Source organism: Carcharhinus amblyrhynchos, chromosome 6, assembly GCF_965287045.1.
Source record: "Carcharhinus amblyrhynchos chromosome 6, sCarAmb.v2.hapA, whole genome shotgun sequence".
Taxonomy (NCBI): Eukaryota; Metazoa; Chordata; class Chondrichthyes; order Carcharhiniformes; family Carcharhinidae; genus Carcharhinus; species Carcharhinus amblyrhynchos.
In genome coordinates, this window is record NC_137329.1 from 39,322,022 (window position 1) to 39,345,506 (window position 23,485).

Below are 23,485 nucleotides of genomic sequence, written 5' to 3' on the forward strand. Positions count from 1 at the left end.
ATAGCGCTTGACATGCTCCTACATCATTGGCTGAATGAAGAGTTGTGTGTAAATCCATACAGATCATTGAAGCTCCCAGGTTCAATCTTGTGTGTGTGTGTGTGTGCACGTGTGATTGGCTTTAGGGTGTGATGCCCTTCCAGTCAAATAGCTTGCCACCACTCACTGCATAGGTTCATGTGTGAAGTGTTCCTTTCTTCAACAGGCTCAAAGGGCTTCTCATGCCCAGAGTCGGTGCTTTCCAAAAAAAGGGGTGGGGATATTAAAAATATATCCCAAACCAGCTTATTTCTAAATTCTCCACACAGAAACTATAATCAGTCCATTGGTGTATTCCTCCTGGAAACATCAACATTTTCCAGAAATCAGATTGGTTCTATGTTAAATGTCTTTCTGTTGAAGCTTCGTTGGGTTTTTGTTATAAACGCACATGTACAAACTTGTTGTCACATGTAAGCTGCATTAATAGAGAGCGCTCATCATCTTCATAGTTACGGCAACATCTGGACTAATGATGGAAAAAAAACACATCAGTGCTAATTGCTGCTCAAAATACTGGTCACTTTGAACAACTTTGATGTTTTGAATGTTTTAGGAAGGAAGTCTAACATGCATAGAATCATTCTAACTACAAATTTTAATATGCAATTTTTAATTGATTTGGATCTTGAAAGATCCACCTAGAAAAAGAGTAGACTCACCAATGTTAAACCGACATGGCAAACGGCGACCCGAAAGGAAATCGATGGAGGTACTGAGTGTTACTGATGGCGGCTCCCCAGTTCCAGCTCGACGGGCAATTGAAATGGCACAGCACGGCCAGAGGTACAGCGTTGCATTGTGGTGTCACACCATGAAATGCTTTTTCACAAACTAATAGAGGGAATGAATTTAGGCTTTCTTTTTGTTTCCATCATTGATGACGTGGTGATTATTTCTGTTGACTCCACCAAGAATGAAGAGCTTCTGTGATGAATTACAGAGTGCTGCCCTTGCATCTACGGTCTTGTACATCGAGACACTGTATGTGAGCGGGTAACAAACCCAAACGCTGATTTTTGCAGCGCAGGGAGTTCTGGGCTTCAGCATGCCTGAGTATGAGCATTACATGGCAAAGAATCAGGGGTGTTAAGGGAGAAAGTACAATTTTGAATCATAGTAGAGTTGGATGTTCACACTGTACTTTCAAATCCTCATCTTTTTATTTGCCAAATATACATACTTTAATTTGCCTGCAATCTTAAATCTTAACTGAGTATTAACCTTATTTTAGAAATAGAGAAATAGTGGGGCGCAGCTGCCAACAATGGAAACATGTCTCATTAATCTGAATGGATTGAGGACGTTTACTGATATGCTCAAAATATTTGTTTCTGTAGCTCTCAGATTTTTTAAAAAAGCTTTCTTTTTTGAACTATATATATTTATCAAGTTTTAAAATAGCCCCTGTTTAAATTCTTTACCAATGTAATTATGTTTTTTTTTGTTTTGTTTTACTGTCCCTACTGTAGTAAAAGTATGTTCAGTAAAAGCTTGGATATCACAGATGCCAATCCCAGAATCAACAAAGAAGAAAGGTAGTAAAAGTGTTTCACATGATTTCTCCCTCACTGTGGGTAGCTGAATTAGATGCCCTTAAGTGCACATGGTTGTTGGAATAGCTAAGATATCTTCTCTTCTTCCCCTCCCCCCACTCCTTAGAGGTTTCCGTCCCATATCTGAATGGCAAAGAGTTTCTTCTGTTGCACACCATGTCCACAGTCTTGATTAAACTCTGGCTTGGGTAGCTTTCACCTTCCCCACCTTTTCTCTTCCCCAACTCAGTTTATTTTTATTTGTTGAAAGCCTGAATATTTCTAGTGCACCTAGTTGGAAAGTAATTGCCAATTGTTTTAATGCTCTGATCTATGCTGTTTTCCTCCCCTAAAGCCTATGCATGGCATTCTGGTGATTTATTTAAAGGTGTTCCCTTGGATAACATGACAGGCGTTAAAAGCTTGGTATATCTGCATGTAAAAGTTTCCTAATGTTCTTTCTTCCATCTCATGGGATGGTGCTTGTTCTAATTAATCTTCATTTTACACTGATTAAATTATTCAGAAACAACATTGAGCAAATCTGTCTGTTAATTTTACAATAGAGTGGAGCTTTTACGCAATGGTTGTCTATACTAAGAGGTGCTGTTTTGCAGTGTACTGAAATAGAATTGGTGCCTGACAGCTTTAGTATGTACAATTGAGAAGTAAGACTTGATATATTTTAATCTTTTTTGCTAAGTGTGCTCGAACTTTATAGTTCTCTTACATTTTGCAATGTGTCACATCTTAAATATTTGTAGCGTGTGGAACACATGATGGTACAAGAATAATGTGTAGCGAAAGTAATTTGAGCTAATGTGACAAGCTCTCCAGATGGTTCAGTTGGTAAGTGCATTGCTTGGTAAGCATCAGCAATACGGAACACAAAGGTCCAATATTTGATTCCCAATCTGTGTGCTCAGTTAGGTGGCCTGAGCTGTGGCATTGGTACAGGTTCTATAAATAGGCTTAATACCATTGACTAGGGAGGGGGAAGATCAGCTGGGGACTTCTCCTGATTATTGTCCAGTGAATCTGCTGGAAAGATCTCTATCTATGGACATCAAGGAAAGACCCGATGAGATTGAGTGTTGAGACACCCATCACCCTTTCCCTTGCATACCTACACACAAAACATTGGTTGCCTAGTGCAATTAGGCTAGGCCCTGGAGGGCCTAGGGACCTGTATCCCTATAATAAACAGCTGCTTCAGACACAAGGGGAGCATGTTGGAGGGAAGTCTAATTTTTAAATGCCTTGTTCTATCTCTCAAAAGCTGTACAATATTGTGATGAATGGGAGCCTAAAGGTGACATAGGATCAAGTGCATCTTATGTGAGAGGGTAATAAATTCTGAACATTGCCTCTTTATAAAGTAAACCTTTAAAATACTGAGTTGATCCTGGCGTACTTTCTTCTGTGCAGATCCAGGTCAATAAGTGGAGCATCTTCTGGCCTCTCCACTAGTCCTCTAAGCAGTCCAAGGGTAAGTAACACTGACCAAACCACCCCTCATTATACTTCCAGTTGCATTTCATTAAGTAATGCTTTTTGCGTCTTGACTTTTGCCTCTACAAATAACAACTGCAAGGATCGGTTGAACCCCTTAACTATGAGTTACAATTGTTGCCACTTTGGCTATGTGTTTACCTTTTAGCTCATCAAACACATTAATTACAATGTGCTGCTTCTCTTCCTATTAATTTGCTGGCATAAATCTTATGATTTTTTGAATGCCTATGTATTTGATAGTATTTTATGCTCACTTTTTTTTGATATGTTGCTTACCGCCTAACAGCACATATTTTTGTTTTCTGCACTCCCATCTTCCTGATTTGTGTCTGCCTTCCATGCTTTCTTGTCTGTTTATTCTCCTTTGACTCTCCTTGCATGACGTTGTCTGTCGCGTAGCCTATCAGAAAGTTTTTTGTTCCTCCCCAGAGCTCTGAGCTTACCCTCTTTCCCAAAACACATGCTTCCATAGTTTCTCATTGTAATAGAAATGCAACAAAGCCTGGTGTTGTGCTTCAACCAAAGATAGCGTTTCAATCCAATCCAAAGACACAGACTCTTCCTGCTAAAAGTAAGCTCGCAGATAAACCTTTGCAGAGCGCTAAATCTAACCCTCTGCCTGTTGTAACATCAGAAGCGCCCTCCCCACAGAAAACGACTGTTCAAAATGTTCAGAGTCAGCAACTTGCAGTTACCTCACCAACCCAATTGCTTGTTCCGTCGGTCCAGATTTCCCCTCTTTCGCTTGTTAGATTGATCCCTGGTACTGATCCGAGCACCAAATCTATCCCCATAATACAGGTGACCCCTCACCCTTCCCCACGTGGAAGTCCCCTCCCCACCCCAAAGGGTACACCAGTCCACACTCCCAAGGAAAGTCCGGCGAGTACTCCGACTCCAACACCGCCATCCAGCCCCAGCATTGGAGGGATGCCTTGGAGGACGCGGCTGAATTCGATCAAAAACAGTTTCCTTGGATCACCTCGGTTTCATCGCAGGAAATTACAGGGTAAGCTCTTTTATATTAGTTTAATGACATGTTCTCATAATATTCTCTAGCGTGACAGAAATAACTGGGATTGCTTTGAGGTGGCCTGCTGTGAGAAAGCTTGGGTTTTGAATCAGTGTTGGGGATGAGTATTCGGTTCCTATCAAGTTTCAGTACTTTCAAGATTTATGGATGCTGTAAAGTTAAAGCTCGTTATTGAACGAAGTATGTTCAATTGTTAGCCCCCATGCTAGTTTTCTAAATCATCAAGGTGACAAACTTAAATTTCATCATTCGATTGTCAGGATTCAAATTTATATGTCACTCTCACACTCACTGCGGGTAACCACTGCATAGGGTTCTTAATTTTAAAAATGCATGTGGGCAAACCTTTGGTGTCATAGCTCAAATGGAGTTTTGCAGCCATGGTGGCACATTGTACTGGCAGAATAGACCCATGTAAAAAAAAAACATGTTTGCCTCTCACCATGTGCAGTTTGAAATGTCATCAGCCTGAAATCAGTGGTGAATATTGATTAAATAATCAGCTGTGGATAGTTTCATGTCACAGTCAACTCAGTTTAACACTTGGCTTTTGCAATGCAGCTTTAAATGTAACTTAAATCAAAAGGCTTTAAATAATGCTTGATACCAGAGAATCATAGAATCCCTACAGTACAGAAGAAGGCCATTCAGCCCATCGAGTCTGCACTGACCACAATGCCACCCAGGCCCTATTCCCATAACCCCACATACTTCCTTTGTTAATCCCCTGACACTAGGGTCAATTTATCATTGGCCAATCAACCTAACCCACCCATCTTTAGACTGTGGGAGGAAACTGGAGCACCCAGAGGAAACTCATGGGCCCAGATTTTTTTATGGGCCTGGGAAAACCTGATCTGCACACTTTCATACTTTTGAAAACGTACATCTAACCATTCGTGTGTGGCTTTGCCTGGGATTTTTCTCTTTTCACACAAGGAATCACAAAATATTTTGTAAGTCACAATGAATTGCATCAAGGGTGTATGCAGTTCCTCTAGTACAGCAATAGTTCCCCACATTACTGAAAGGGCTGTTAAACCTCATTCCCCTCAACCTTTCACCCACCTTCCCATGCTACTCTAGGCCACTGTCATACTCCCCATGCATCTTGTATAGTTATTTACATATGCACTACGCATTGTCCTCAGGACAATGCAACAGTAATGGGAATTATTTTAAAATCATTGGAAAAATATTAAACATCGAACAATCTGAAAAAATGCTGAATTAAAACACATTATCATTGTACTGTAAAGGAAATAAACAACACCAGTGCAAAAAAAAATTATAATCCTTTAAGGGCTATTAGGTTTTTAAGTAAAAAGAGATCACAGCAAAGGCATATTATATTATGGCTTCTTAAAATATTTAATAATTCTTGGAACAATAAACCTTCTGCTGAGCTGAAGCCAATAAGAACTTTTGAAACTCAGCCAAACATTCATAATGGCTATAGCTTTCATAACAAACGCTTTCAGCTACATTGCCTAAAAATGACAGAACAGTATGGTGTCCCATTTCCATTTCAAAGCAGACTGCTTGTCAATCAATGGAGGGGAGAAGGTGCAGAGATTTGCTTCTACTTTAACAAGATTTTGTTTTAAACAGCCAGAACTGTCAGTTAATTTAAATCATAGCACAAAGCATAATAGTAGAACATGACAGGATATATATATTTATTTTCATTATTTGACAAACGGAAAAGTACTGTAATGCGTAACAACAATTACACGATGCTGGTCAATGTAAGTGTCAGTTTACCTTTGCAGGAGAAAGATGAATCACTGCGTTAAAAAACATATCTACTTTCCAATACAGTATCTAAATCATTTTAATCTATCAAAACATCTTACACATTCCCTTCTGAATGTTCCCAAGTCCTCAGCAAGCTTGTGCCAGTGGTCATTATCACTCCAAGGAGATGCATTTTTTGGGGGGGGGGTTTTACAAAACTCAGACAGTACATGAAAATAGTGTGTAGGAGGAAATACAATTTTTAGATGGTCCTCACAATGGGGATCCTGACCTTGGAAGAGATGTGTCTGTGTTTTGTACTCAACAGCTTTCTGACCCACCGAAAGGCCAATGAACAATGGTATGGTACGGTCAACAATCTAAGTCCGGCATTCCACAACCTGATGCTCACCTTCACTGGGAGAAGAAAATCCACTCCTAAGTTCACAATTTTAACCCTACCCACCTAAACAAAATCATTACATCTTTCCCACCATGCTCAAAGGTTGGGATTTGTCATAAAGTTGCAGAGGCCTAAAGAGGTTTTCTTTGGGCCAGAAGGAGAATGAATGCTCATCTTAACCCCACCTTTGGAGAAAAGGTTAGTTCTCCAAAGGCTGGTATTCTTCCCATCAACTTGCTGCCCATTCCATTCCCAGTGTGAAGTGGGCTTACTGCAAGCTTGGGCATTAACATAGCCTCCGCCTGATTGTTGAAGCAGCAGATGAATGTTCTCACTTCTCCATCCGCCTATTTCCAGCACCCCTTCACCAAAAGTCAGAGTTCAAATCAGACTCCAGGTCAATGAAAAGAGAGTCATTTTATTTAAGACATTTAAACTCATTGCACTTTGTTCCAAACTATTGAGATAAATATTAACATGAGAGAATTTTTAAAAATACAACATTGGGGAAACATATTTTCCAACAATTTAATTTAAGTGATGTTGCAACAATCTGTTTTAGTTTCTCAAGGGGTGGAAACCTTGAGCTGGATTGAATGGGCAGTTCTCTTGCCTGTCAGCTGGAGAGCCAGCAGGAACCTCATGTGGCCTCTTTTAGGGACAAAAACTAAGTTCAGTGTTCCGCAAGCTGATGCTCACCCCCATAAGTAGATAAAAATTCACTAATTCAAAGACTACTGAGTCATTTAACGCAACAGTGGTGGGTCTTCCCCAGGATCAGGGAACCCAGGGGGAGGGGAAATCCCACCCACCGTGAGCTAAGACCAAAGAGAGGCGGGCAGCTCACAGTTTATGATTGTCCATTGATTCCACACCACAGATGAATGACAATGGGGGAGGATGGAAGGGGGGTCTGCAGCAAGAGTGGAAGGGATGATTCTCAGTGGGCCCCTACTTCCTGATGCCTAGTCCTTCGACCAGACACTGAGGGCCTTTAAAGGAACCTCTCCTGGGAACCTACATAGGTTTGCTTGTGGTGCTCCTCACATGGAGAGCCTACCCTTGGTTAGTAACAGTGGCAGAAGGATGAGATTCATAAGCAGCTGTCAATTGACCACTTAAGGGTCTCAATTGGTGGCAAGGTTGGAAGGCTTCCAGCTTGGATGTCCTTGCCATGGACTTAATCATGAAGGAGGTGGGAAGATGGTGGGCTCCCCAGCCATCACCCTCCTGCCTGATTAAATGGCCCTTTGCCCACACCAGATTCACCACATGGAGGGCCATAAATTCTGATCCCTGGTTTTGTTTCAGTCTCTGTGTGTGGTATTTGACCGTGTTCCAACTTACACTTGTAGAAGTTTGATTTATTGTTTTTCATTAATTTTATCAATGTATAATGGCCTTTCCTCAGGGGCCCTATTACAAAATTAGTGTTTTACTAAGTTTGCTTTTCTTCTTTGAGACCCACCAGAGAAAACTTTCCATTGTGATCCTTTAATGGCTGTTGCTGTGTAAATGCAACCACAAGTTCAATCTACATCAGATGCTTTCATGCCTACATAAGAACATAGCTACACTCACACTCCCTTGACTCCCGCAATGCAGTATTTTTGTATTGCTCAGATGAATTGCAAATGGGATGACTCATTTTTACGTATAACCTCTAATTGTGATACAACTATGATTTTACTCTAATTGCTTCTCAAGTAACATATATTGGTATCAGCAATGGTTGCAGGAAAAACTGTTTTATTATTGTGGTGCAGAAATGTCACAATATTCTCAAAAGCTAAAAAGTCCATCACTTACAGTAGAACGTTACAGAAATATAAACTCAACTGTTAAAACTCTGCAGGTGACGCTTCCAGGAAAAAGATCTCTATTGTAAACATACCGTAACATGCTTTCATTGACTAGCAATGGGGCTGCAAAAGGGCACTGATTGAAATATTTTGGCCATGATTACTTACTTGTGTTCATGCTTACACTCATAGTGTCACCATGGGAGAATTAAATGACCGAACCTTTTTCATTCCCACAATTTAATTGCTTAGTTTGCTGCCAAAATGAAATCTCAAAAAGTTTAATTTGCTTATTAATAAAAGTCTCTTGAATGTGCATGCAGGAACCTTTGGGCCGAATAGCCTATTTCTCTTCTGTACATTCTACGTAGTAGCTTTTAAAGTGTCTAATGGGCTGGCCCAATGTTATAGTACTTTACATTCCATAGGTGGAAAAGAAGAAGAATGCATGAAACCTTTTCTGCCATTGCATTATTTCCCAGCTTCCAGCGGTAGATACATTTTTTGATCAGCATAGATCCAAAGAGTGTTAGGAGAAGTAACTAAATTGTTTCCTTCTAAACATACAAGGGTCCATTTTCTTGAATTATCTCATAGAGTCATAGAAGTTTACAGCATGGAAACAGGCCCTTCAGCCCAACTTGTCCATGCGGCCCTTTTTTTAAAACAATGTTTGGCCCATATGCCTCGATAGCCATCTTTCGGGTCCCTTGGATAACTCCAATGGGCAAAGGTGAAAAAATCTATGCCATTTCTGCCCAAAGTGATGCCAGGAGTCCAATATGGAATTATATGCAAATGACAGGAATCTGCCAGCCTATACCTTAGACGCCATTGCGACACTGCATGTGAGAAATGCAATTGGACACATCATTCAATGTTGCTACAGTATAGCTGAAAGAAAACTTCTTTGGTGAGGGTATGCATATTCAGCCTCCTCAGTTCCGTGGCAATGAGTGCCCTGACAAAAATCCAGACAGGAATATTGAAATGACCCTGACATTAATAAATCAGTCAGAATTAACTGTGCAGTGATGGGCCAAGCAAAGTCTTACGCTGTCGTAAGGTTGCGCCAGTGCAAGATCTGGTAGGAAAATCAGCATTTTAAGGTTCATTTATTTCAGTTTATTAGAGAATCTCAAAAGTACAGAAAGAGACCACTGAGGCCACACCAACTGTCTAAAAGAGCATCTTATCCAGGCCCACCTCCTGCCCTATCTCCACAACCCCGCACATTTACGATGGCCAATCCACCTAACCTGCACATTTTTGGACTGAGGGAAGAAACCGGAGCACCCGGAGGAAACCCAAGTAGACACAGGCAGAAGTGCAAACTCCATACAGACAATTACCCAAGGTCAGATTCGAACCCGTGGGCTGTGAGGCAGCAATGCTAACCACTGTGCCATCGTGTTGCCCTATTATTAACGTAAAAAGACCACATGCAGTAACCTTCAGATTAACTTTTGATAAATATATATCTATAAATTGAGAACTAAAGAGATCAGCTCTGAGATTTTGTAGGAATGAGTTAATTGAGCATCACTTTGTACAAGAAAAATAGACTCTCAGATGGGCCAAATGACTTTAACTAGAGCTTAACTTTACACTGCCACTTGGAATTCCCCTAGATATTGAGGTTCTCCAATTTCTTTTTGAGAAGCGATGAAAAACTGATTCCGGGAGGAGGTGGGAGTCTCACTAAACTGACATTTGAAGATTCCTGAATAAAGTAAGACTTACATTAACACTGCAATGAAGTTATTGTGAAATTCCCTCAGTTGCCACAGTCCGGCACCTGTTTGGGCAATGCACCTAACAGCATATCTTTCAAAATGTGGGAGGAAACCGGAATACCTGGAGGAAACCCACGTAGACATGGGGAGAACATGCAAATTCCACACAGACAGTGACCCAAGCTGGATTCAAACTCAGGTCCCTGGCACTGTGAAGCTGCAGTGCTAACCACTGTGCCACCATGCTGCCAAACAATAACAATAAGCCAAACAATGGACATAACAGGTGCGAAAACACGCTAAAGTCGGGTGTGAGACTATTAGTGCAATTTGCACCTGCGTCCGGCAGACGGCCACTTTACCAAAACCTGGGAATCGCTGCCCAAAACAGCATAACAGAAATTTAAATGTATTTTCATGTATTTCAATTGAATTAATGAATTGTCTGCCCAACTTTATCAGCAATCCCCCCTTTACCGGCGCGTTCACCAATCCGGAATCGCCCTGAAATGAACCTGCTGAATAATATTCTGAGTCGGATGCTCCGGCGGCTGAAGAGCGAGTTCAGTGCTTCCAGTGGCTCTCTGACTCAGATCAGTGGTGGGGGGGAGGAGGGAGGCAGGTCAGATCATTCTGTGGTTGAGGGGAGAGGAGGGGAGTGAGGCCAGAGTCTGGGTGGGGAGGGGTAGGAGGGGTTGGGGGGAGGCCTGATCATTGTCTGGTGGTGAGGGGGTGGGCAGGGCCGATCGTTGTCTGGTGGGGGAGGGGGTGTTCGTTGTTTGGTGTTGGGGGTAGGGCTGATCATTGTCTGGTGGGGGGCCGATTGTTGTTTGGTGATGGGGGGAGGGTCGATCGTTGCCTGGTGGGGAGGAGGCAAGTTAGATGTTCCTGTGGCGGGGGATGGGAGGGGAGTGAGGCCAGACCGCTCTCTAGGGTGTGCAGGAGGAGTTGGGGGAGTGTGGCCAGACCATTCTCGGGGGAGTGGGGGGTGTGTGACGCCAGACCATTCTCTGGGGGGAGGGGAGGGAGATGGGGAGGGGGAGTGAGGCCAGATTGTTCTCTGGGGGGAGGGGAGGGGGAGTGAGGCCAGATTGTTCTCTGTAGGGGGAGGGAGTGAGGCCATACTGCCCTGCTTGGGGGGGAGGAGGAAGTTGAGTAAGATGTATCTCTGGTGGGGTGGGGGGGGTCCCGATCGCTCACTGGTGCGGGGGTGGGGGGCAGATAGATCTCTGGTGGGGGAGGAGGGGAGGGCAGGGGGTTCTGCAGCCATTCTGCGGGCAGTCGGTGGGGGGAAGGAAGAGGGGATTGCAATCGATCTGGGTAGTAGGGGGGATGGATAAGGGGGACAGTGATGTCTGAGGGGAGGCAATCGCTCCTGCGTTTCGCTCCTGGGCTGCTTTCTCCGCTTTCTGTGGCCCGGGAGCAATCTGACATGGGTGCGCGTTCTTAAATTTTTTCCTAACTGCGCATGTGCAGTTCAGAGCTCCGATCATTTTGGGCGCGCTAAGCCCCGCCCACAGCACAAATGGGGCCTGTGTTTTTTTTTTCAGGCTAGGTGCATATGGAGGCACCTGAAGAAGATTCCTAAATTGGATCTGAATTACGCCCAGACTCAGCACTTAGAATGAAAATGGTAGAATCAGGCCCAATGTCTCATTTTGTGACAATGGAATGCCCATTTTTAAAGAGGGTTTGGAAAATTTATTAGACTTGTACCCCACTCCCTCACCTTCCACCTTTGGTAGAAATGCCCTTTCTTGGTTGATCATAATGGCATTCTGGATTGCTGCTGCTCACATCCCATTTCATGCCAAACGCTGACACTCCGAATCAGAGTCAGCATTTGCTTGGTTTTGTTGGATGAACATTTTCAGATATTGAGCGGGATTCTCCCAAGCCCCCACTGGCAGGTTCGATGGCTGGTGGCCCAAGAATTGGTTTTACGCAGGCATGAATTTACAGCGAGATCTTCCGCTGGTGCCTGCCGTGGTAGAAGATGAAACAGCTGGAGGCTGGGTGAAAATTATTTGCATCCCGCTGATGGGATACAGATGAAAGTCCAGCCAGCCACGCTTGATTGTTCACAGTGCCAGTGGAAAAACACGCTGGTGTGAGACACATTTGGAATAAAATGGCATGCAGATATCCAGATTCACATGAACAATGCTTGGAGTCGCCTCCAGGGTTCAGGATGGAGGCTGACTGCAACCTTGGGTGCTGCAACACCACAGCAATGAGTGGCAGGAGCTTCTGCAGGTGGACCTTCCAGATTCAACGTCCTGGAGGGGATTCACTTTCCAGCTTCAGAAATCAGAATGTTCCTGGAAGATCCACCTTTCAGTCTCAGAGTGCTCACAGAGATCCATCTGCATTTGCAGAAGGCCTACCTTCTTGTTTCAATAGCGGGTCAGTGATTTTGAATGCCCTTTTCAATATGGCACCCAGATAGGATGGCAGACTACACACCATCAGGCCTGAACCACCATGGAATAGACGCAAAACCCCCGGTTGCATAATTAATTAGGTTGGCACAGAAAATATGGTGTGTTTGACTTCCAGGCACTGCAGTGGGAAATACTCCACATTCCTGCCCCCACTACTCCACTTCATCCTCAGATGGGAGAATTTCATCAATTAACTTCCACTGCATCAAACAGTGGGGTCCATTGCCTAATATCCACATGGATCCAAAATGAAAAAAAAATTACCCAAATCTATTTTGTTTCGATTGATAAGACTTGATCATAGAATCAATCGTAGAATCCTATAGTGCAGAAGGAAGCCATTTGGCCTATCATGTCTGCACCAACCACAATCCCACCCGGGGCCACCCCCACTACTCCATGCATTTACCCTAGCTGGTCCCCCTGATACTAAGGGTCAATTTAGCATGGCCAGTCCACCTAACCAGCACATCTTTGGACTGTGGGAGGAAACCAGAGTACCTGGAGGAAACCCATGCAGACACTGGGAGAAGGCGCAAACTCCACACAGACAATGACACAAGCCAGGAATTGAACACGAGTCGCTGGTGCTGTGAGGCAGCAGTGCTAACCAGTGTGCCATTGTGCCGCACAAAATCCTATCCTTTCCTAGGCCGTCACAAAAATCAAGAAGAATACATATATTTTGAAAAGTCTATGGTCATTCTCTTTGCATTGCTATCTGATTTTTGATATATCAAGAATAAAACACATTGCTTGCAAGCATCAAATCTTTTAAATGATTAAATTGTTTGCCAGATTTAATAATTTGCTTAAAGCTTTCATGTAAAGATATAAAAAGTTTCCAAAATGTCATGTTTAATTTAAATAACTTGTTTTATTGTTCTCTCCATGCAGTTCCTACGCCAGAGGAGATGTCGAGCCTAACTCCAGAGTCTTCCCCAGAGTAAGTAACTGCCTGTTGCTCACTGGTGCAGATATATTGCCAGGGTAGTTCAGTGCTTGTACATCCCAACTACTTCCAACCCATTTGTCCACTTTTAAGTGAGATAAAATCCATTATTGAATAGACTGCTCATCAATGTGACTTCAAGATCCAGGACCCATTTGCAGCCTCCCTTCTCCCCATTAGCATTTTTTTTGTATTTTAAATGCCTGTAAAATCTTGTCTGTCAGTGACTTTTGTGAGAAAGCTGAGCTTTGAATTCTTGCAGGCTCCCAGAGCAATCACAGTTAGCTGAAGATATTCCAACCAGCTGACTTCATCTCCCAGCATTTACTAATGCATGCGATGTCTAATGATTGACACACAGCTGGCTATTCACAGACAATGCTTTGATTTTTTGATTGTAAAATATTCTTTAAAAGTCGACAGGCTCCTGAAGTTTGACTGTTTTTCCAGAATAAGTTGACAAGTCCATTGTCATTGTACCATATGTCAGCTGTGGCTCAGTGGGTAGTGCTCTCAACTCAGAGTCAGAAGGTTATGGATTCAAGTCCCACTTAGATCATAGAATCCCAACAGTGCCAAAGGAAGCCATTTGTCCCATCAAGCCTACACCAACAACAATGCCACCCAGGCGCTATCCCCATAACCCCACGTATTTACCCTACTAGTCTCCCTGACACTAAGGGCAATTTAGCGTGGCCGTTCAACCTAACCCCCACATCTTGAACTTTGTGGGAGGAAACTGGGGAACCTGGAGGAATCTCACGCACTCAGAGGGAGAACATGCAAACTCTGCACAGACAGTCACCCGAGGCCGGAATTGAATCCGGATCCCTGGCGCTGTGAGGCAGCAGAGACTTGAGCACCAAAACCTCGTTTGACACCCCAGTAAAATACTGAGAGGAATGCTGCACTCTCAGGTGTACTATGTTTCGGAAGAAATGTTCAACCTAAATTGAACCAGGTGAAGGTAAATGATCCCCGGCACTATTTTGAGGAAGGAGAAGTTATCCTCAATGTTTTAGCCATATTTGACTCTTAGCCAACATCGGAAACACAGAGTATCTGGTGATTGTACATTGTGTTTGTGGAAACTTGCAAATTACTGTGTGTTTCCTACTTTGGAGCAGTGATAACAGGGCAGAGAATCAAAGGATAGATCCAAAACAGCTTTAACACTAGTGGAATATTGACGGCGTCTGTTGGGGAAGAGAACTTTCTGGGATGGTGGTTTCTGTGTTATGGGGGCGAGCTTTTGTGTTCATAGGGGTTGGGGGGTGGGGGTGGGGAGGGTGTTGTCCCATGTTCATTGGGAGTTCCTTTTCTTTATTTTAAATGTTGTTACACCCTCCAGAAATGGCAGCCTGATCTGTTAGGATGGGCTCTGAATGAGCCAGCCTCACCAGTATGATGTCAAGGGACCCACCCCCTCACTTTTTATTTTCAAAGTGTCTAAAAACATGGCAGGAAAATCTGGCAAGGCAACAGGTGGACTGCTTTTCCTGCCAGACAGTATACTTTGAAAAAAATTGGAAAATTCCATCCTACACTTTGAAAGTATTTCACAGACTGTAAACACATTTGCAAATCTTTCCTTTTTTCCATGTGACTTCCAGGATGATTGCTGGACCTAGGTCTTTTTTCCAGCAATTCCTGGGTTTCTACAGAATCTGTCCTGCAGCTGATGTTACTGCTTCAATGCCAAAGAGCCACAGTTGTTAGGCGAGTAGTTTTCAGGGGAAAAAAGAGTTTGGAATTTGCCAGCTGAAAAAATAAGTCATGTTACAAAGTATGAGGTTAGATTATTATTTCTACTGATGTGCCCTGCCTTAGACCATTTCAGTCTGTTTCATTAGCCAAGCAAATACTGCATTAAATACTGCATTATTGGAAGGCAGTCTGGCTTGCAGATATTAGGCTGAAGTCTGCATAATACTTATGTTTGGTCTTCTGGCTCTTCATGCCTGCTGTGTGTTACCCAGTGGCATGGGGTGGAATCAATGGGATATCCCAGGTTATACCATCTCCTGTCACTGAGAGAAATGCCACAAGGAGGCCAGCGTATCCCAGTGACTATTTATAATTAAATATGCTTTGACAAGGAAATGCAAATTTCTCCCCTTTTACCACTACCCAGCCCAGCGCACTCCATCCCACCCTGACCCCAACCCACTTTCCCTTTAATCTCTCCAGAGGCTGCAGAGAAAAGACTTCCTCTCTCAGCCATTCATCGTACAGGTATCTATCTAGACAATGAGTTTTGTCAGGTTATTCAATATTGAAACTAAAGAAATGGAATATTTTACTGGATTACTTCTATAAACATATCCCACCTCACCCAAATCTTGATCCCGCGTCTAAAATAAATGCTAATTTTGCAAAGCACTATTAAGAAAGCAACATTTCCAAATAAAACAAATATTTATTTTCTTTCATTTTTGTGTAAAGCTGTTGCTGCATAACTCATTAATGCATATTTCAAAGGTGTTTGCAAAAAGTGTCATTTCCTGCAAACCTTCCACCAGCTCGAAGCTGCTGACAGCAGCATGTATTGAGATCGTTTGGACAGAATCATTGCACCCTGTTTAGTTCAGAAATCCATATTTCATGTGCTTCACAAGTAATCTCTAATTGCCGTGCCTAATGGTGCTTTCGTCTGTGCTAAATATTTATCAGTTTGCAATCAAAATAGTGCTTCTGTGATGATCTGCGCTGTGTTGCAGTTTTAAATCTGCCAGATTGACTAAAAGCAGAGCCTGTAAGGCCACCTTTTACACCTGGATCATCATTGAACCATGTGCCTGATAAAGCACAGGAAGAGGTACTCTGTCCATTATGCCTTTGCTAACTCTTTGAAGGAACTGCCCAATTAGTCTCACTCCCCTGCTCTGTCCACATAGCCCTACAAATCCTTTTACATCAAATACATTCCAATTCCCCTTTGAAAGTTATTACTTAACCTGCTTTCCCCAGTCCTTCAGGCAGTGCGTCAGAATTCATTGCATTTTCTTTCCCTCATGTTGCCCCTGGATCTTTTACTAATTACCTTAAATCTATGCCTCTGGTTAGTGAGCTATCAGCTACTGGAAAAAATTCTGCCTTTTTTTGCTGCACCAAAACTCTTTAAGTTTTTGAACACCCCTATCAAATCTTCTTTAGCCTTCCCTGTTTTACAGAGAACCCCAGTTTTCTCTAGTTTCTCCACATAACTGAAATCTTTCAGCCCAGGTGCCTGATAAGCCTCCTCTTCATGCTCTGTAAGCCATTGACATGTTTCCTAAATTGCAATGCCCAAAACTGAGCATAATACTCCAGCCTAGGCCTAATGCCGGTTTCATTAAAGTTTTGTGTAACCGCTTTCCATTTGTGCTCTATGCCAGTATTTATATAGCCAAGGATTCTGAATGCCCTTTAACAGCTTTCTCAACTTGTCTTGCCACCTTCTTCTGTAGCTATATCCTTAGGACTCTGTTACTGCAGATTCCACCTGTCTTTTCTCATTCTTCCTACCAAAGTGAATCACTGATCACATCTCTCGATTAAATTTTAAAACAGCTTTATGTCTTCCCATTTCACCAAATACAACAACTTGCATTTACATAGAGCCTGTATTGTAATATTGTGAACATCCCAGGGTGCTTCTCAGGAGCATTATCCAACAACATTTTCCAATCCATTTATTTTCCCATGAAACCTATTGCTATCTTGTTCATAATGATCTTCATTTCCAAGCTTAGTGTCATCCACAAACTTTGAAAATGTACCCTGTGGATCCAAGTCTTAATAATATCATAAAGACAAGCAGCCCTAACAGTGACCCAGGGTGTTACCTTTAAAAACAAAAAAATGAATTACAAAGCAAAATAATGTGGATTCTGAAAACCTGTAACACTCAGTAGGTCAAGTAGCTTCTGTAGAGAGAAGTTAATGTTTCTAGAACTGTACTGATGAAAGGTCCTTTCTGAAATGTTAAAATGCCTTTTCTCTGGGCAGATGCTGCATGGTCCCATGAACAGTTGTTGCATTTCCTATCTTTTGTTCAAGTAATCCAGCCTATTAAAGTTTCACCTGGCACCAGCTGTATGGGACCATGCATCAGAAGCAGGTGGTGTAAGTTGAGCATAAAAGCAGGAAAAGAAGTACGGGCTCAAATTCTTCAGCAACCCAATAAATGCCGAGGAAAGATCATGCTATATGAACTAGTGTTTTACAAAGGTTCATCATTTTTTGCTTTCGTAATCTTTACAGGCCCCATCTGAGGTCAACAGACCCTTAAGTAGTCCACAAAATTGTCCGTCCTGCCCATTGACAATTCCAGTGGCTGGCAGGACTGGAAAGTTTACCTTTTTGCTTCTATTTCTAAAGCCCAGACTGTCATATGCTTTTCTGTTTTGTTAATTTGTCTTATCAACTTCAACCATTTATGCACCTCTGTGCCTTCTTTGAAATAATTCTATTTAGCTTCATTGCCTCTCATCCTTCCTGCCAAATCATATCACCTCACTTTTCTGTGTTCCATTTCATCTGTCATGCGTTCACATATTCCATTAGCCTGCCTACATCCTTTTGAAGTCTATTACTTTTTCCTTTCTGTTTAATCCTTCTCCCAAGTTTTGGGTATGTATAAATGTCAAAATCGTGCTCCATGCTCCCTAGACCAAGTCATCTATATCAAAAGCAGTAATGGCCAAAGTGCTCTTTTGTGACCCAGTAATTGCAGAGGAAAAATCATGCTTTATGAACTAGCGTTTTACAAAGGTTCATCATCATTTCTTTGCTTTTGTAATCTATGGATGGGATTTTCCGATTTCTGAGAAATACCATTTTATACCATTGCCCAGTCCAAAAAGCAGCCATTCACCACAACTTTCTGTTTCCTATTCCTCAAACAATTTAGCTGCTACTTCTCTGAGGCTTCAATTTGACCAACAATCCTATTATGTGGTACTTTCTCAAATGTTTTATTAAAGCCCATAAACACAACGTCAACTGTTCTGCTTCCATACAACTTAGCTGATCAAAAATAGTCAATACAATTAATCAGCATGATTTAATAAAAGTTTTTAATAACATCCATTTTATTAAATAATTAAATTAATTTGATAATAAACGGGGGGCCCAGGCAGGCTCTGCCAAGGTGCCAATACCTAGGGGGCACCCACCCCTGCTGCCTCACCCTCTAGAGGGTCTGGATTGCCCCCCCTTCACTTCAGTTTCCGCAAAGCTGGAAGCCTCCTTTTAACCTTTTACATTTTTGTGTTACTTTTATGTGTTGATATTATAAAAATGTGAAATCCAAACCTTCCTTTCAAGCCATGTTTGCTAACAGTTTTCCTTCACAGCTCAGTAATTGTACAGAAGCTGAGTTTGTTTGCAGTACAGGATGAAATGGAAATGGGAGCTTATTGAGTCATTCAAATAATTCAAATGTTAACATTGCAGTGGAGCAAGCAATAAACAAGAAATAACTGATGGATGTAAAAATGGTACGGCAATTATCATGGAAGATTTAAATCTACATGTCGATTGGTCAAACCAGGTCGGTCGAGGCAACCTTGAGGAGGAGTTCATAGAATGTATCCACAATAGTTTCCTTGAACAATATGTAATGACACCGACAAGGGAGCAAGCTATCCTAGATCTGGTCCTGTGTAATGAGACAGGAATAATTAATGATCTCACGTAAGTGATCCTCTTGGAAGAAGCGATCACAGTATGGTTGAATTTAAAATGCAGATGGAGCATGTGAAGGTAAAATCTAATACCATTACCTTGTGTTTAAAGAAAAGAGACTACGTGGGATGAGAGAGGAGTTGGTAAGGTAGACTGGGAGCAAAAGCTTTATAGTGGGACAATTGAGGAACAGTGGTGGAATTTCAAAGTGACTTTTCACAATGCTTAGCAATAGTATATCAGTGATAAGGAAGGACTGTAGAAAAAGAGACAATCAGCCATGGATATCTAAGGAAATAAAGGAGAGTATCAAATTGAAAGAAAATGCATATAAAGTTGCAAGTCGGAAACGAGAGGATTAAGAAATCTTTAAAGGTCAAGAGAAAGCTACGAAAAGTGCTGTAAAGAAAAGTAACCTAGCTTATGAGAGTAAACGAGCTCAAAATGTAAAAACAGACAGCAAAAGTTTCTGCAAATATATAAAACGTAAAAGAGTGGCTAAGGTAAATATTGGTTCTTTAGAGGATGAGAAGGGAGATGTTATAACTGGAAATGAGAAAATAGCTGAGGCATTGAACAGGTATTTTGTGTTGGTCTTCACACAAATAACATGCCAAAAATTGATGACAGGAAGACTGTGGAGGTGAGGACCTCTAGAAACGATCATTCTCACTAAAGAAGTAGTGTTGGGTAAGCTAATGGGGCTAAAGGTAGACAAGTCTCCTGGCTCTGATTGGAATGCATCCCAGGGTACTAAAAGAGATGGTGGGGCAAATAGCAAACCTACTAGTTGTAATTTATCAAAATTCACTGAACTCTAGGATGGTTCCAGCAGATTGGAAAACAGCAAATGTGACGCCACTGTTTACAAAGCAGGTAGACAAAAGGTGGTTAACAACAGGCTGGTTAGCTTAACTTCTGTAGTGGGGAAAATGTTTGAATCTATCATCAAGAAAGAAATAGCGAAACACCTTGATAGTAATTATCCCATTGGGAAGATGCAGCATGGGTTCATGAAAGGCAGTCAAGTTTAACTAATTTACTGGAACTGTTTGAGGATGCTATGAGCGCGGTGAACAATGGGGAACCGGTAGATGTGGTGTATCTGGATTTCCAGAAGGTAGTCGACAAGTTACTACATCAAAGACTGCTACATAAGATAAAGATGCGTGGTGTTACGGGTAATGTATTAGCATAAATAGAGGATTGGTTAACTAACAGAAAACAAAGAGTGGGGGTAAATGGGTGTTTTTCTGGTTGGCAGTCAGTGATTAGTAGAGTGCGTCAGGATCACAATTGTTTACAATTTATATAGATGATTTGGAGTTCGGGACCAACTGTAATATGTCCTAGTTTGCAGGAGACACTAAGATGAGTGGTAAAGCAAAATGTATAGAGGACATTGAAAGTCTGCAAAGGGATATGATAGTTTAAATGAGTGGGCAAGGGTCAATGTTGGTAAATGTGAAGTCATCTGTTTTGGTCGGAATAACAGCAAAATGGACTATTATTTAAATGGTCAAAGATTGCAGCATGCTGCTGTGCAGAGGGACCTGGGTGCCCTTGTGCATGAATCACAAAAAGTTGGTATACAGATTTACAGAATTTTGTACTTCACTGCTAGAGGGGTTTAAAAACAGGGAGGTTATGTTGTAGCTGTATATGGTGCTGATGAGGTCACACTTGGAGTATTGTGTACAGTTTTGGTCTCCTTACTTGAGAAAGGATACACTGGCACTGGAGGGGGTGCAGAGGAGATTCACTCGGTTGATTCCGGAGTTGAGAGGGTAGGTTAATGAGGAGAGACTGAGTAGACTGGAACCAAACTCATTGGAATTTAGAAGAATGAGAAACTTATAAGTTAAGAAGGGAATAGATAAGATAGAAGCAGGGAGGTTGTTTCCGTTGGTAGGTGAAACTAGAACTAGGGGTATAATCTCAAAATAAGGGGAGCAGATTTAGGACTGAGTTGAGGAAAAACTTCTTCAGCCAATGCGTTATGAATCTATGGAATTCCCTGCCCAGTGAAACAGTTGAAGCCACCTCATTGAATGCTCTTAAGGCAAAGATAGATAATTTTTTTAATAGTCAAGGAGTTAAGGGTTAGTGAGCAAGCAGGTAAGTAGAGCTGAGTCCACGAAAAGATCAACCATGCTTGTGGGGCCAGATGACCTACTCCTGTTCCTAGTTCTTATGTTATTATGTTCAAGATTCTTAACGCTACTGAACAAGTCGAAAACAGATCGTTCCAGAAACACAAGAAAGAGAGAGGGAGAGAACATGGGATAAAGCTCAGAAGAAGAAAGATAGATTGACACATCGAACAAACTTGAATCACACAGTGAATGGTGTAAGCTGAAAGAGAGCTGGCTGAGACTGGGCATCTTCGTAACATTAAGAGTGAATTGGGCAGATGTTTGGCAAGAAAAACAATGGGATGTACATAGTGAACTGTCTGTATTTGGTTTTTGAATACTGGGCTGAAATATTCATTGTAACATTCTTACATTCCCATATTCCAGTAATTTATTACACACTGGGCTGAATTTAATCAACGCAATGGGGATTTTGCATATCTGTCTGAGAACTGACAAGAAATGTCCGGTAGTTCCATGAGGGAGGCCAGATTGTATAAAGTGCTTTTTCAGAAATTTAGTTGGCCACCATCAGCTCTTCCCTAGGATACAGGACCCTGACAGCGCAAGTCCCGCCAGCCAATCTGTAACCATCAAATCCTTATTGCCATCAGCATCATCAGGAATGGTGGCAGCTGCTGGAAATGCACCCACCAAAGGCCCAGGACAAAGGTGAGTAAGGGCAGGAAGGGGATCTCAGTGTTGGGGCTCACAGGAGGACAGTGCAGGGGAATCGGACACATGGGCAGGTAGGTAGCTTGCAGCAGTTTGCTGGGTGGTTTTCAGGAGATAATGAAAAGCCATACAGATGCCATTTCCCTGAATGACCACTAAATTGCAGTGGTCTAAATAATAATGAGTGTCAATTGGCTCACTAACGACTTTAAATGGCATGCTGCCACCTGTTATGGTTCAGGTCAGAAACTCGAAAGTGTTTAATGGTACCTGGATTTTAAGTTTTGCGTCTTGAATTTGGCTACGATAAGCATGATATATTTCACTTCAGGTGTAATTCAATTAAGGAACCTTTATCAAACAAATTTTAATTAAGAATATGGTTAACATGTATGGAAAGAAAATTACCAATAACGTTTATCAATTACAAACAAAAACAAACCACAATAATGTATAACCCTTAACAAAATATATCTAAGATGTTCCAATCAAATCAAAACCTTCCATAGACAAAACCCTTTAAACAAGTTCAACACAGCAAAGTCTAATGCTCACATGATACTGGAATTGCGTCCTTTGTTGGAGAATTGAACACTCTCAGTCTTGTAAATTCTAGTAGTCCTCTTGACACACCCAGAACAGTTTGAAGTCAGAACAGCTTCCCAGAAGCCTAAGTAGACTCTGGCCAAGCCACCAACACAGTAAAAAGTCTGACAACACCAGGTTTTAGTCCAACCTATTTATTTGATAATATACTCACAAGCTTTCGGGGTTAGCCCCTTCGTCAGGTGAATGGAGAGTTCTGGCCTCAGACAGAGCATATAAAGCACAGACAGTTTAGAGATTACAGGTGTAAGGATTCGCATTCTAATCAGTAATCTCTAAACTGCCTGTGCTTTATATGCTCTGTCTGAGGCCAGAACTCTCCATTCACCTGACGAAGGGACTAACCCCGAAAGCTTGTGAGTCTATTATCAAATAAATAGGTTGGACTAAAACCTGGTGTTGTCAGACTTTTTACTGTGTTTACGCCAGTCCAACTCCGGCATACCCACATCAAGCCACCAACAGCAGATTTTCTACTCCAGGAAGGCAAGAGCTTGTTTTCAGATAACCAGCGGAATTTCCAAATAAAACAGGGAGAGAGAAACACTTCTTTTCAGCTTGCTGTTTCTTCTGAAACTCAAACCTGCAGCTCCAAACCGAAAATGAAAATGTCACCTGACCTGCCAGTCAGTTTTCTTTCTAACAATGCAAGGTCATAAAACTAATCTCAGGAAGTACCTGAACCCCCCATTTATGCCACTAAAGGAGCAGAGAAAGGAGACCTGGTAGACAATTTGGCAGCAATGAAGAGCACTGGAAGCTGTGAGAGCTCCAGAGATCATGATTTAAACTAAAAACCTTTCTCAAAGATACACTAATGTCATGTACATCTGGATTGAAATCAGCCTCTTATACTTCCAACTTAATCAGGGAAGGTTTTCCTGCCATTGGGAGAGTGAAGTGGAGTCTCCCTGAATTGAGACAAGCCACCATTGTTCTCAGCACGATGGGCTTGATTAAATTTCACTCGCCATTTAGCTTGTTGTACTATCCAAAGGAACTAGTCTGAATTGAGACTTACATTTCGAGTTGTCAACCTTGGTTAATTCCCTGAATGTTAGATTCTCAGTTGAGCCTTTTGCCTCAATCAAAAATTATAAATGTGTTTAGAAGTGACAAGTTATATGTATCATAGCGATTGCTGGAGTTTGCCTAGGGTGATTAATAAATTCTCCTTCCCTTTCATCCTCTTTTCCTCATTTA

The 23,485-nt window shown here is 41.9% G+C and overlaps 1 protein-coding gene across 10 annotated transcripts in view; it reads left to right on the forward strand.

The window, feature by feature from the left end:
* The window catches only part of LOC145343840 (serine/threonine-protein kinase BRSK2), an 894,349-nt gene that overhangs the window by 780,598 nt on the left and 90,266 nt on the right, over nt 1-23,485 (forward strand). For 6 of the 10 annotated variants that reach the window (XM_080190257.1, XM_080190254.1, XM_080190256.1 and 3 more), the window contains 5 exons: nt 675-825; nt 1,512-1,577; nt 3,003-3,063; nt 3,489-4,098; nt 13,142-13,190. In XM_080190257.1, the coding sequence (XP_080046383.1) occupies nt 675-825; nt 1,512-1,577; nt 3,003-3,063; nt 3,489-4,098; nt 13,142-13,190 (937 nt within the window). The remainder of the gene's footprint in view (nt 1-674; nt 826-1,511; nt 1,578-3,002; nt 3,064-3,488; nt 4,099-13,141; nt 13,191-23,485) is intronic. The other 4 variants (XM_080190255.1, XM_080190264.1, XM_080190262.1 and 1 more) reach the window with 3 other exon arrangements.